This window comes from Salvelinus sp. IW2-2015, linkage group LG22 (assembly GCF_002910315.2).
Source record: "Salvelinus sp. IW2-2015 linkage group LG22, ASM291031v2, whole genome shotgun sequence".
Taxonomy (NCBI): Eukaryota; Metazoa; Chordata; class Actinopteri; order Salmoniformes; family Salmonidae; genus Salvelinus; species Salvelinus sp. IW2-2015.
Genome location: NC_036862.1, coordinates 22,691,485 through 22,704,149, shown reverse-complemented (window position 1 = coordinate 22,704,149; position 12,665 = coordinate 22,691,485). Strand labels below are relative to the sequence as shown.

At 41.9% G+C, this 12,665-nt stretch overlaps 2 protein-coding genes across 2 annotated transcripts in view; both read left to right on the top strand.

Moving 5' to 3' along the window:
• Positions 1–260, top strand: part of LOC111949585 (claudin-4-like) — a 1,278-nt gene extending 1,018 nt beyond the window's left edge. Inside the window, exon 1 of the mRNA XM_023966873.1 lies at positions 1–260. This exon is cut by the window's left edge and continues 1,018 nt beyond it. The gene's annotated coding sequence lies outside the window, so the exon portion shown is untranslated.
• Positions 261–2,023: 1,763 nt separating this feature from the next.
• Positions 2,024–6,599, top strand: LOC111949647 (claudin-3). The gene is made up of 3 exons (XM_023966987.2): positions 2,024–2,771; positions 4,014–4,030; positions 4,659–6,599. Exons 1-3 carry the CDS (start codon positions 2,310–2,312, stop codon positions 5,317–5,319), a joined length of 1,140 nt encoding a protein of 379 aa, XP_023822755.2. The 5' UTR covers positions 2,024–2,309; the 3' UTR covers positions 5,320–6,599.
• The last annotated feature ends 6,066 nt before the right edge of the window (positions 6,600–12,665 follow it).

Here is a 12,665-nt window from a genome sequence, read left to right as displayed (position 1 = left end):
TTTGATTCAGATATAAAGAATAAACGATTGCCGATGAATGCTAGATTGTGTTTTACATATATGATTTCTGTAAAGCTAGAGACATGCATTTATAGAGTCAAACAAGTGTAGATACAGTAGGATTAGAGAAATATCTTATTCATGTTTTACCTGTTCGAAAATGTGTGCTAAATTTCAAATGAATGTTACTCAATGATGAAGATTTAGATCATGAAAATGTTAATGTTGTTTAAAATAATTAAAATAACTTTCCCATTCAACCCTAAGTAAGTTACGCYTACTCAGAATCTTCTAGCACGACTGAAAATGATGATACAAAAATGAAGATAAGTTCACTCTTACAGCATTTTGCATTATTATCCAGCAGTATGATATCATAATGTGAGTACATCATGCACTGTGCTAACTACTGTTTGTATACAATAGCATACATCCTACTGACAAGCAACTCCTTTTTTGTTAAATTGGCTTATAGCAGGGACATTCCCTTCTGAAAGTAAGGTCTTATCGCAGATGATATAACCACAGGAATGCTATGAATGTAAGGAGGGGTAACCGTGCCTATGCTTAAGGATGAAACTGGCTTAATAAGGTCAGGCTACCAACRGAACACTGAGACAGGACATCCCATTAAAGACACAGGATCTAAAGAAATATACCAAAATATAGGGGAGGAMTGCCTGCAGGTCCATATCACCTGAAATCTAGACAACTCAGCCCGTCTACCGCGCACAAATACGGTTTTTGATTTCAATGCAAATGTGAGCAGCAACAATGTCATTTTTATTTCTGAAGGGTGCCTTCTGCTGCCTTCCATTGTGCCCCCTGTTCCATTTGGGAGAGTGAAACTGAGCCTGACAAAAAGCAGCCATTTTCATGAGGGGAGGTAGGTAACCCACACTGTAACCATAAGGTGAACTAGCTTCTTTCACAATGCTCCCATTGATGAAAAATCGAACAATGGCTTTATTWACATTCTAGTCTAAGAATAAGATAAGGGGAAAATACTTTTAAGACAGTCTTATAGCATAGACTTAAAGTACTGCCTAGGGATGTTTGAGCACCATACAAACAAGCATAGCCTCCAACAGCTCTATTGTGTTACTCAGTCTCTTCACCTGTGGAGTGTAAGTACCCATCTATAACCATGCAGAGTCCAGTGTCTGTGTCTGGGACTTCCTGTGCTGCAGACAGTTGAGACAGTTCAAATAAAGGTGAAACCCTTTAGTGCAGAGTGACCTTGTGGACAAGGACACTGTCTGATAACATTGACCCACTCATCACATCAACTCCCAAGCCACAATGACCACTATCCCACTCACTCACTGGGAGATGTTTGTCCACTGGACTGATCAGACAAACCGTCTATTTCTATGCCTGAAGTTGATAGCCAAATAGAAACTTGTCTAACTGTGATCTCTAAATCTGTTAGCCAAACAAAGACAAAAGATAACTGCAGCTTTGCATTTATTCATTGTGCAACGTCATCTTCCAAAATAATGTTATCAGGTACCAGAGAGAGCAATCATTGGCTCCTGACCCWGGTCATGTCATTTTGAAATAAAGTGATCCAAGAAAGAGCCCTACTGCTGGGGTTGGAAACCAGATGAAACGATATTCAGCAACAATGGAAGTTTGTTTAAAAATATATTTATTATTAAAACCAACACAATTCAGCTTATGCCTTCATTAGGGTATTTGGGTTGGAAACTAGCCAATAGTGCTTGTACACAGTAGGCCAACAGATTTTCCTAGGCAGCTCTCTCTAAGGGTTAGCAGTAATACAMAGAGGTAAACACTCCATAGAGAGCTAAATATGTATCTTGACCTGAACATAATTGTACAATGGTAGACATCTGTTGAACGAACACATGAGTTTATGTTATTCCCAATTCCTCCACTTGTAGTTACTCCCTCGTCCATTCTTAACCTGTTCSTTATCCTTTAACTATTTTCGCTTTGGCCATTTATTGACCTTCCCCCTCAGCCCAAACAGTAGGGGATCAATCATGGCTCAACCTTTCAATCATTAATCTGTGCACCCAAGCCGTTCTCATGCCAAAGCTTGTTCTGGGGGTCGTTGAGAAGAAAGAAAAGAAAAAACATTTCAAAACCTCCTTGGCTAATCGCCATGAGACTCTACCTTCTGTTGGCGGAGTGCTATAAAGATAGCTGGGAGTATACAGGTGGTGAGAATTCCAGAGCAGAACCCAGACAGTGAAACCGTTCTGTGCGTGAAGTTGAGACAGTGAAGTGAAGAGAGTGAAGACACCTGTAGACTTGCTTACAGAGGAAGGTAAAACAAGAAAATGGCTGTGTTGGGACTGGAGATCCTGGGGATGATCCTGGCTGTCCTGGGTTGGATATTGAGCATCGTGTCCTGCGCCCTGCCCATGTGGAGGGTGTCCGCTTTCATTGGTGTCAACATCATCACGGCTCAGACCATCTGGGAGGGCATCTGGATGACCTGTGTGGTCCAAAGCACGGGCCAGATGCAGTGTAAGGTATATGACTCCATGCTGGCCCTCAGCTCGGACCTGCAGGCAGCCCGAGCCCTCACAGTCATCTCCATATTTGTGGGAATCATGGGGGTGCTGGTGGCCGTGGTGGRGGCTAAGTGTACCAACTGTGTGAAGGACGAGACGGCCAAGGCCCGGGTGATGATCGCAGCGGGGGTAGCCTTCATCGTAGCATCGTTGACCCAGCTGATCCCTGTGTCCTGGTCAGCCAACAGCATCATCATGGAGTTCTATAGTCCCATCACTCCCGAGGCTCACAAGAGGGAGATTGGAGGGGCTCTCTACCTGGGCTGGGCTGCAGCCGCTTTTCTCCTCATTGGGGGGTGCATCCTGTGCTGTAGTTGCCCCCCACAGCCTGAGAAGAGGTATGCAGGGCCGCCCTCGCGGATGGTGTACTCCCTGACCAGGTCTGTGGCCCCCAGCGGCTATGACAAAAGAGACTATGTTTGAACTGACCTGGGTATCTGGCAGCAGCTACTTTCTGCTCAGTGGATGAARGACATTTGATACCAACCTTGAATTCCAGAACAGATAAAATGGTGGTGATTTCTACCAAAACAATAAAATACTGCTTTTTACTGGATCATTTTTGATGGTGCTCTGTTGAAGGGGAACACACCAAACTGGACTTGATGTACTTTAATTTYATACTGTATGCCTATTTAAAATATACAAAGGTGTTGTAAATATTGTATTGTAATCTTAATATTTGAAAGGCGTTGAATTGAAACCATCTGCATTGTTACATTTTATATTCTATAGACTGAGTGAATAACAGCTTATGTTGTGCGTATGTTGGATAACAATATGCCAAACACTGACCGTTTAACAGCTTTTGTTAAGTGTGAAAATATAAACTATTCTGATGTTCGATGTGTGTCAATTTCACAATAAAAACTGTTTCATAATAGTTTCATTTTTTCTTCAAATATTTTTTAATACGATGACAGAAAAATATAACTTGTTGCTATATGTTACTTTATACAGTACATTTCATTAACATTATTAAGTGATTTGCTACATGGGAAGTGCCACTAAGTCCTGTGCTACTCGCTATACAGTTTATAAGAAAAGTATGTTTGAATCTCTCAACTTATATCAGAGAACTGCCTCTGTGTCATTCATTCTACCCAGATCAGGAAATAACAGGCATTTTCCTTCACTGATCCTTGGGTATCCATGGTAATGATGTGTTGAGTTGGATTCTCTTTCATAGCTGCTAGCTACCTGGCTGACTACCATATCTGTTGGGCTTAGATAACAAGGAGCTTGCTTTGTCAGCCCCCCACTTTCAGCCATTCCAAAATGGCCCCCAAAACAATGGGTCTGTTTCATAGCAAGATGGGGATCGGAGAGAGTTATCAACACTGGGTCATGAAAGTCTATTATCCCAGTTTCTGGGGCATAACTAGGGGAGACCCTCCCGGKTGTTAGGAATTCAAGGGCACTGGAGTCAGTGACAGACAGACATGACCATTAGACCACGTCAAATAGAGTGAACAAGACAGCTTGTTGCCGATGAATTGAGGTCAGGCATTCTTCTTTTACAAGCTGCTTCAGCTAWTGCTGTGAGAGAATGATTGCTCTGAGGAGACAAGATTAGGGCTAATCTATTAATGAGTAAAGGGAAATTACCCCACTTTTCAACCTCATTTTTTAATTTAGGTTTAAAAAATATATATATATAAAGTTAAAAAGTTCTAACCAATGTCAAAAGCTAAAACATTTTAAAAACAGTGATTTTCAWACACTATGAGATTCGCGGTGACGTGAAGAGCAAGATAATACCCTCCCTCTGGCTAGTAACTCCTTGCAGGTTTTGAAAACCACCATTTTTTTTACAACTTTTAATCCTACCCTGTGATGTCACAGAGAAGCATTTTTTTGGACCTTCCAGGGCTCCTCCCTTCAGCTGATCTGGGATATAAAGGATACTTGTCTTCCCGGCTGCACCAGAACATCACACATCACAAACTCACAGGTGCTAGGGGCTAAATTAAGTCAATTGGTGTTAGTGTCTCTGRCTCTGGCTGGTCTCTTTCTTTCTCACAGATCCTCTGTCAGATCCTCTCAGGTATCTCAGGTGTGACGGAACACGGCGCACTGAAAGGAACACAGAAGGAGCTCCAGCTACAACAGAATTACCACCATGTCTGCAGGGTTGGAGTTAGTGGGGATCGCTCTATGCGTATTAGGATGGATCATTGCCATCGTGTCCTGCACCCTGCCCATGTGGCGAGTAACGGCCTTCATCGGCAGCAACATCGTCACGGCTCAGATCATCTGGGAGGGCCTGTGGATGACCTGTGTTGTCCAGAGCACAGGCCAGATGCAGTGTAAGGTATACGACTCCATGCTGGCCCTCTCCCAGGACCTCCAGGCCGCCAGGGCCCTCACGGTCATCTCCATCCTCCTGGCCATCCTGGCCGTGCTCATCGCCATCGCCGGGGCCAAGTGCACCAACTGTATCGAGGACGAGGCATCCAAAGCTAAAGTCATGATMATCTCTGGGGTGTTCTTCATCGTGTCGGGAGTCATGCAGCTGATACCAGTGTCCTGGTCAGCCAACACTATCATCAGGGACTTCTACAACCCGCTGCTGACTGATGCTCAGCGCAGGGAGTTAGGGGCAGCGCTCTACATTGGCTGGGGGGCTTCAGCCCTCATGATCCTCGGGGGAAGCCTCCTCTGCTGTTCCTGTCCCCCTCGGGAGAAGAGGTACAACCCCTCACGGATGGCATACTCTGTCTCACGCTCTGCCCCAGGTGGGCCCGGGTTTGAGAGAAAAGACTACGTGTGATGGGACRATGGATGGGACAAGGACTATTTATGTAGCAACCAAAAATGTTATTCTACACGTGTTTCTAATGGGGCTTCATGAATCCCAACGAGACTCCGCAATGAAGGGATGTGTTTGTTTTTGCTTTTTTTTACCATTGTTTTGTTGGATTTGTCTACATGTGTACAGTATTTGTCTCTGTAATATCTACTCTGAAGGAAAAGCATAGAAGTTCCGGGGCCGGATTGTGTAAGAAAGACATTTGAGAAGGATCATATGCTTTCCATCTGGGTTTAGTGAGAACAAAGGAAATAAAAAATAAGATCAGTAGTTTCTACATTTATTAATTTAATTACAAGGTTTTAAGGGTTGGATTATTAGTGAGCTATGCATATCCATTGAAAATATATCAAGCTCATTTAAAAACATTCACAAGCCTAATTGAATTAATGACATAACGTTTGTACTTTTATGATTATTCCTGTCTAAGATGTTAGTCATTGAGTCCATTAATATTTTAAATCACTAACATTTAATTATTTCCGTAGCTTCAGGCAACTACGCTACATCAAATGATATAGAATGTAGAATATTCAATCATTATCTTCTCATTGACATTTCTCTATGTTATTGCCTCATATAAATGACRCATTGCTTAGGTTTCAGAAACTAAGGGAGGCTGTTAAAAATACTCAATTTGACTGATGCCTTCATAAAAAGACAGAGGTGGAAATGCTTTTTTTTCACTGCAAGAATACAGTAGATTGAACAAAATCAGTATGTTCACAAATACTTTTTTAAGGAACTGTGTTTATTTTTTATGTARGATTTGAATTTTGTGTTGGAATATTTTTGCATTTTGTTTTGTAAAAGACTTTGTGAAAGAGATGCATTTGTTTGATGGTGATGTTCTATCATCAGTGTTAAGGGTGTGATTGTGTGATGTAATCATCTGTTTGGATGCCAGGAAGAGTAACGACTGCCTTGGCAGCAGCTAATGRGGATCCTAATAAAATACGAAATACTACTAACATACTTCATACTGTAACTGTACTGAATGCTGTCACCTGCACTCCAGATAGATGACAGATGTATTCAACACAGTGTGGATAGTGGTGCACAGAGGGAAGGGAGAACAGGTTGGGAGCAGACAAACTGAAGGCCTCAGTGTTTTGGGCCAATGAGGAGAAATGGGGGCATTGTGCACCTGTGTCCAGCCAGAACAGTGCTACAGTGTGTGTTAGTCCTGCAGTGTTAACTGCACATCACCTGCTTTTTAATAAAGACAGTTGTTTTATGAAGGTTTGCATCTCTATTGGTTTCATTCAGAAAGCAATAATCAATTATGTATATATTTTCCTCTTGTTTTATTTAGTTACCATCTGCACACAGAGGTTCATACACTACCAACAATATATTTGTTGTACTTCAGCAATTTTATAATGTTTTTTTTTGTTATCCAATGAGAAGGTGATGGATGCTGGGATAAGGATCAGTACATGTGCCAGTGTAAAGGTAGCCTCAAATGCAATCCAAGAGGCCATGTTACCGCCACCAATCAGCAACTTTACCACAAAAGTAATAAACAATTACCAACAAGAGATCACCTCACAGGTGCAGGTGACAAATKATATGTCAGCAGAGTAGGAAAAGAAGACTGAAAAAAATTATGAAAAGTTAGAATTATAATCAGTAGCAGCAGTCCTAGAACATATATCATCATCAATTAAGGATGTAGATGAATCCAAGAAATACACAGGAACCAAATGTCTAATTGTTTCTAAAAGCAATTTGAAGTCTGTTTCCKGCATGCTGGCTGGGACTTTAAGACTTCCAGTCTCATGTTTAAAACACATCCTGTAGCACCTTACAAATGCTGAAATATTAATTGGACTCTCATAGTAAATATGGGAGAGAATAGTCCCTGGAGACTGGAGTCTCACCTTACCAGCACCTTACCAGCCAACTGGTGTCTCTTCCTCCACATATCAATGTCACTTCAAACAAAAGATMTATCTAATCACCATGACTGGATCCAGTGATATTAACTACTGTACAGTTTCAGTTTGGCTATAGTCCATTGTTCAGATTATTTCCTCCAAAAAGGGGGATAAAATGTACATTAAAAAGCTAAGATATGCATATGAATAGAATAAGCAGCTCTATAGTTATTGAAGCAAGGTGTTCCTACATTTTTCCATTGATTATTCAAATTACTTTTCAACTGAGTCAAATGCAACCTTTTGACATTGCAACAGAGGGCAACAACCATTCAACTACTGTAACAAAACTGTATGAAATCCAATCATGATGATTTCAAAGTAATGTAATTTGATACAGTGGAAAAACAAAACCAATGTATTTGTAATTTGCGTTGTTTTTGTTGGCTGACTGATGGTCCTACTAAATGAAAGTTAGGATAATGGGATCTTTTTCTAAGATGTTTGGAAATCCAAAAGCTTCAGTTTCAACAGATGTAGAGCTGGTGAGAGACTATTATTAAAGTGATCACGTTAAGTGGTACCTGCTACATATGCAGTTCAGATGGCTTTTCCTACACAAGACTGGGGCAGTATAGGGTGTTTAAAGGGTGTTAATCATTGATCCCACCTCAGGGTTATTTCAGCAGTATTACCATGGAGGGTTGGAGATCTCTATGCCTCATAAAGTATATTTGGTTTGGGGGGTTATACAGCAGTCAATGCAACATGTTAAATTGAAAGAACTAAGGAAAGTAATGTTTACACAGTAAACAAAGCATTCTCTCTCTGACATGAGTCATAAAACTGGAGTTCAGAGACAGTGAGAGACTATTATTAGACTGATCACGTTTAGTGGTACCTGCTGTGTTACATATGCAGTTCAGATGTCTCTCTCTCTCTCAGCTCTACTCTGCTGGCTCTGGACAGCGAAACCCTGACTGATCACATGACCGATACTGAGCTACATGAAGGGACAGAACAGACAGAGAAGTTGCTAGGCACCTGGAATCGYGAGGGAAAAGGCCTTCCTTTATTCATCCACCATGAAAGGAACAACACAGCCCCTTTGTGTGTCCTGTCCTGTCTACTCTGTAAGAACAAAACCTTAGAAACTACATATTTAGTGTAATGAACAGAGTAGCTAACAAAGGACTGATCTGTGGAAGCTACCTCCAACCATTTCTAAATGTGTTGGTCTGTCTTCCTTTATCTTCTTAAATAAACTGAAAATAAACAAAAGTTAACAGATAATGGTAAAATGAAGCAGGTGAAAATAGCATCTGTATCTAGGTCCGTCCACACACAGCTAATCATTATAGATCTCTTAAAATATATATTTTTATAGATCGCTTTTGGGGTGGTTTACAAACTGTCTTAAAGGGCCAAACAGCAGATGAAACAATACCAAAGAGTACTTCCTGCCACCAATGTTTCCTCAAGTGTTTTTCGTAAATGAGCAAATTTCAGGTCTGCTGAGCACAGACTTGAAAGTTGTGAAAATTCTGTGCAACTTCCAGGTGCGTTTACAGTAGTAAACTGAGGCTGTACCCGCTTTAAGTTACAGTTTTAACAGTGGCCGAGTAGGCTATTTGGTGGCTACAGGGAAAACTCTAGAACAGYGGTCACCAACCTTTTCTGAGTCAAGATCACTTTCTGAGTCAWAATGCAAGCCGAGATCTACCGCTCAGACATGACTTAAAAAATGTAAACCTATGCAACAATAACCAATTAAAAACAGTACTGTAGCAATGAGGTTTGTGCAGTAAGCTATAGGCCCAATGCAATATCATCATATATTGGTTTTGTTTGAATTGCCCTGCCAATGCATTGCTGTTCAGGCCATTTTTTATTTGAGGTAGGCTATATGATCACACCGGTAATAGATCCGTTGTTGGATTACTTGTGAGGCACAGCTGAGTGAGCATACATTTAAATCATATATTTTTATTTTACTGGGCTGATGGTGMTTTCATCTGATGGTCAGTCTCAGCGGAGGGAAGAGAGGAGAATTAGGGTCCCCCTCTCAACATCCCTTCACTCTCCGTTTCCTCCACTGACACTGTCCAAAACGGGACACCGTCTTCCAGCTGATAGCGAAACTCGAGTCGCACCGCATTATTTCTGCCTCATGCACAAATTCATGTTGTTACTCCTATGAACAGAGAAAGTGAAATATTATTCGATATTAGAAATGACCCAAGCTAATAATAACAACAACGCAAGCCTATAGATACACTTTCCTACTCATTCATTACTGCTGCACTGCTTGTTGTAGCGCTGTGGAACAGTGGAGGCTTCTCAGAGGAGGACCATCCTCCTCACTGAATTTCATTTAAAAAAAAATTGTAAAACACTTAAAAAGTTATCATTTTTCGATAAAACTATACTAAATATAATCACGACACAAAATAACTGATTAAAACACACTATTTTGCAAAGAAGGTCTACAGTAGCCTCAACAGCACTCAGCTGGGTAGCACCACGGTGTAGCCGGAGGACAGTTAGCTTCCGTCCTCCTCTGGGTACATTGACTTCAATACAAAACCTAGGAGACTCATGGTTCTCACCCACTTGCACAGACTTACACAGTAATTATGACAACTTCCAGGGGACGTCCATCAGCCTATCAGAGTTTTTCCAGCATGAACTGACATGTTGTCCACCCAATCAAAGGATCAGAGAATTAATCTAGCACTAAAAACATAAGCTACAGCTAGCTAGCACTGCAATGCATAACATGTGGTGAGTAGTTGACTCAAAGAGAAAGACAATAGTTGAACAGTTTTGAGCAAATGTATTTATTCCAAAATGAAGGAGAAGCAAGAGAGAAATTTCGTAAATGTTTTCACTTCCAGTTTCACTTACTTAGCTAGCAAATGCAGCTAGCTAGTTTAGCCTACTGAAACATCCTGCTCAAACAGAGGTAGTACTATGACTTTCCAACACAACACTGTAACTCTTCCAAGTCAAGGTAMGCTTTTGGTATTACTAATTTATTGCCACCGGGGCCCACCGGTGTAGCTGCTTACTGACTGTACACTAACGTTACTGCCAGATCTTCTTAAATGGAAGCAAACAGAACAAGGATAAACATACCTGAATTTGTCCAATAGAAACTCTTGTTTGCTAGATGCAGGCAAGAGTGTGCAAGGCGGTATTGACCTGTGTGCACCTAAACTCAGCAAAAAAAGAAACGTCCTCTCACTGTCAACTTGCGTTTATTTTCAGCAAATTTAACATGTGTAAATATTTGTATGAACATAACAGATTCAACAACTGAGACATAAACTGAACAAGTTTCACAGACATGTGACTAACAGAAATGAATAATGTGTCCCTGAACAAAGGGGGGGGGGGTCAAAATCAAAAGTAACAGTCAGTATCTGGTGTGGCAACAGCTGCATTAAGTACTGCAGTTCATCTCCTCCTCATGGACTGCACCAGATTTGCCAGTTCTTGCTGTGAGATTGTACCCACTCTTCCACCAAGGCACCTGCAAGTTCCCAAGACATTTTCTGGGGGGAATGGCTCTGCCCTCACCCTCCAATCCAACAGGTCCCAGACGTGCTCAATGGGATTGAGATCCGGGCTCTTTGCTGGCCATGGCAGAACACTGACATCCTGTCTTGCAGGAAATCACGCACAGAACGAGCAGTATGGCTGGTGGCATTGTCATGCTGGAGGGTCATGTCGGATGAGCCTGCAGGAAGGGTACCACATGAGGGAGAGGATGTCTTCCCTGTAACGCTCACCGTTGAGATTTCCTGCAAGACAACAAGCTCAGTCCGATGATGCTGTGACACACCGCCCCAGACCATGACGGACCCTCCACCTCCAAATCAATCCCACTCTCAGAGTACAGATCTCGGTGCAACGCTCATTCCTTCGACGATAAACACGAATCCGACCATCATCCCTGGTGACACAAAACCACGACTCGTCAGTGAAGAGCACTTTTTGCCAGTCCTGTCTGGTCCAGCGACGGTGGGGTTTGTGCCCATAGGCGACGTTGTTGCCGGTGATGTCTGTGTAGGACCTGCCTTACAACAGGCCTACAAGCCCTCAGTCCAGCCTCTTCAGCCTATTGTGGACAGTCTGAGCACTAATGGAGGATTTGCGTTCCTGGGTGTAACTCGGGCAGTTGTTGTTGCCATCCTGTACGTGTCCCGCCGGTGTGATGTTCAGATGTACCGATCCTGTACAGGTGTTGTTACACATGGTCTGCCACTGCGAGGACGATCAGCTGTCCGCCTGTCTCCCTGTAGCGCTGTCTTAGGCGTCTCACAGTACGGACATTGCAATTTATTGCCCTGGCCACATCTGCAGTCCTCATGCCTCCTTGCAGCATGCCTAAGGCACTATCATGCAGATGAGCAGGGACCCTGGGCATCTTTCTTTTGGTGTTTATCAGAGTCGGTAGAAAGGCCTCTTTAGTGTCCTAAGTTTCATAACTGTGACCTTAATTGCCTACCATCTGTAAGCTGTTAGTGTCTTAACGACCATTCCACAGGTGCATGTATTAATTGTTTATGGTTCATTGAACAAGCATGGGAAACAGTGTTTAAACCCTTTACAATGAAGATCTGTGAAGTTATTTGGATTTTTACGAATCAACTTTGAAAGACAGGTCCTGAAAAAGGGATGTTTCTTTTTTTGCTGAGTTTAGTTGGGTTTTTTACAGAAATGTTTGGCGATCAACTAGGAATGCCTTGGAGATCGACCAGTTGATCGCGATCGACCGGTTGGTGACCACTGCTCTAGAAAGTTGAGTGAAGTTCAATCTTGTGCTTCTCTCCGTGGGCTGATATTTCTTCTGCGCAGCATTCCTGCTTCTATGTGGATAAACAGCTGTATCCTGTAGGCTAGTGGTTCTCTTTCCTGGTCCGGGGACCCAAAGGGTTGCACATTTTTATTTTTGCTCTAGCACTACCAACCTGATTCAAATCATCAAAGCCTCATGATCAAAGCCTCATACAAAAATCTCTGAAACTGGAAACACTTGTCTCCCTCACTAGCTTTAAGCACCAGCTGTCAGAGCAGCTCATAGATTACTGCACCTGTACATAGCCCATCATTAATTTAGCCCAAACAACTACCCTTTACCTACCTACTGTATTTATTTATTTATTTTGCTCCTTTGCACCCCATTATTTCTATCTCTACTTTACACTTTCTTCCACTGCAAACCAACCATTCCAGTGTTTTTTTTTACTTGCTATATTGTATTTACTCGCCACCATGGCCTTTTTTATATTTTTATTTATATATATATTTATATATTTTGTTTGCCTTCACCTCCCTTATCTCACCTCACTTTCACATTGTATATAGACTTATTTTTCACTGTATTATTGACTGTATGTTTGTTTTACTCCATGTGTAACT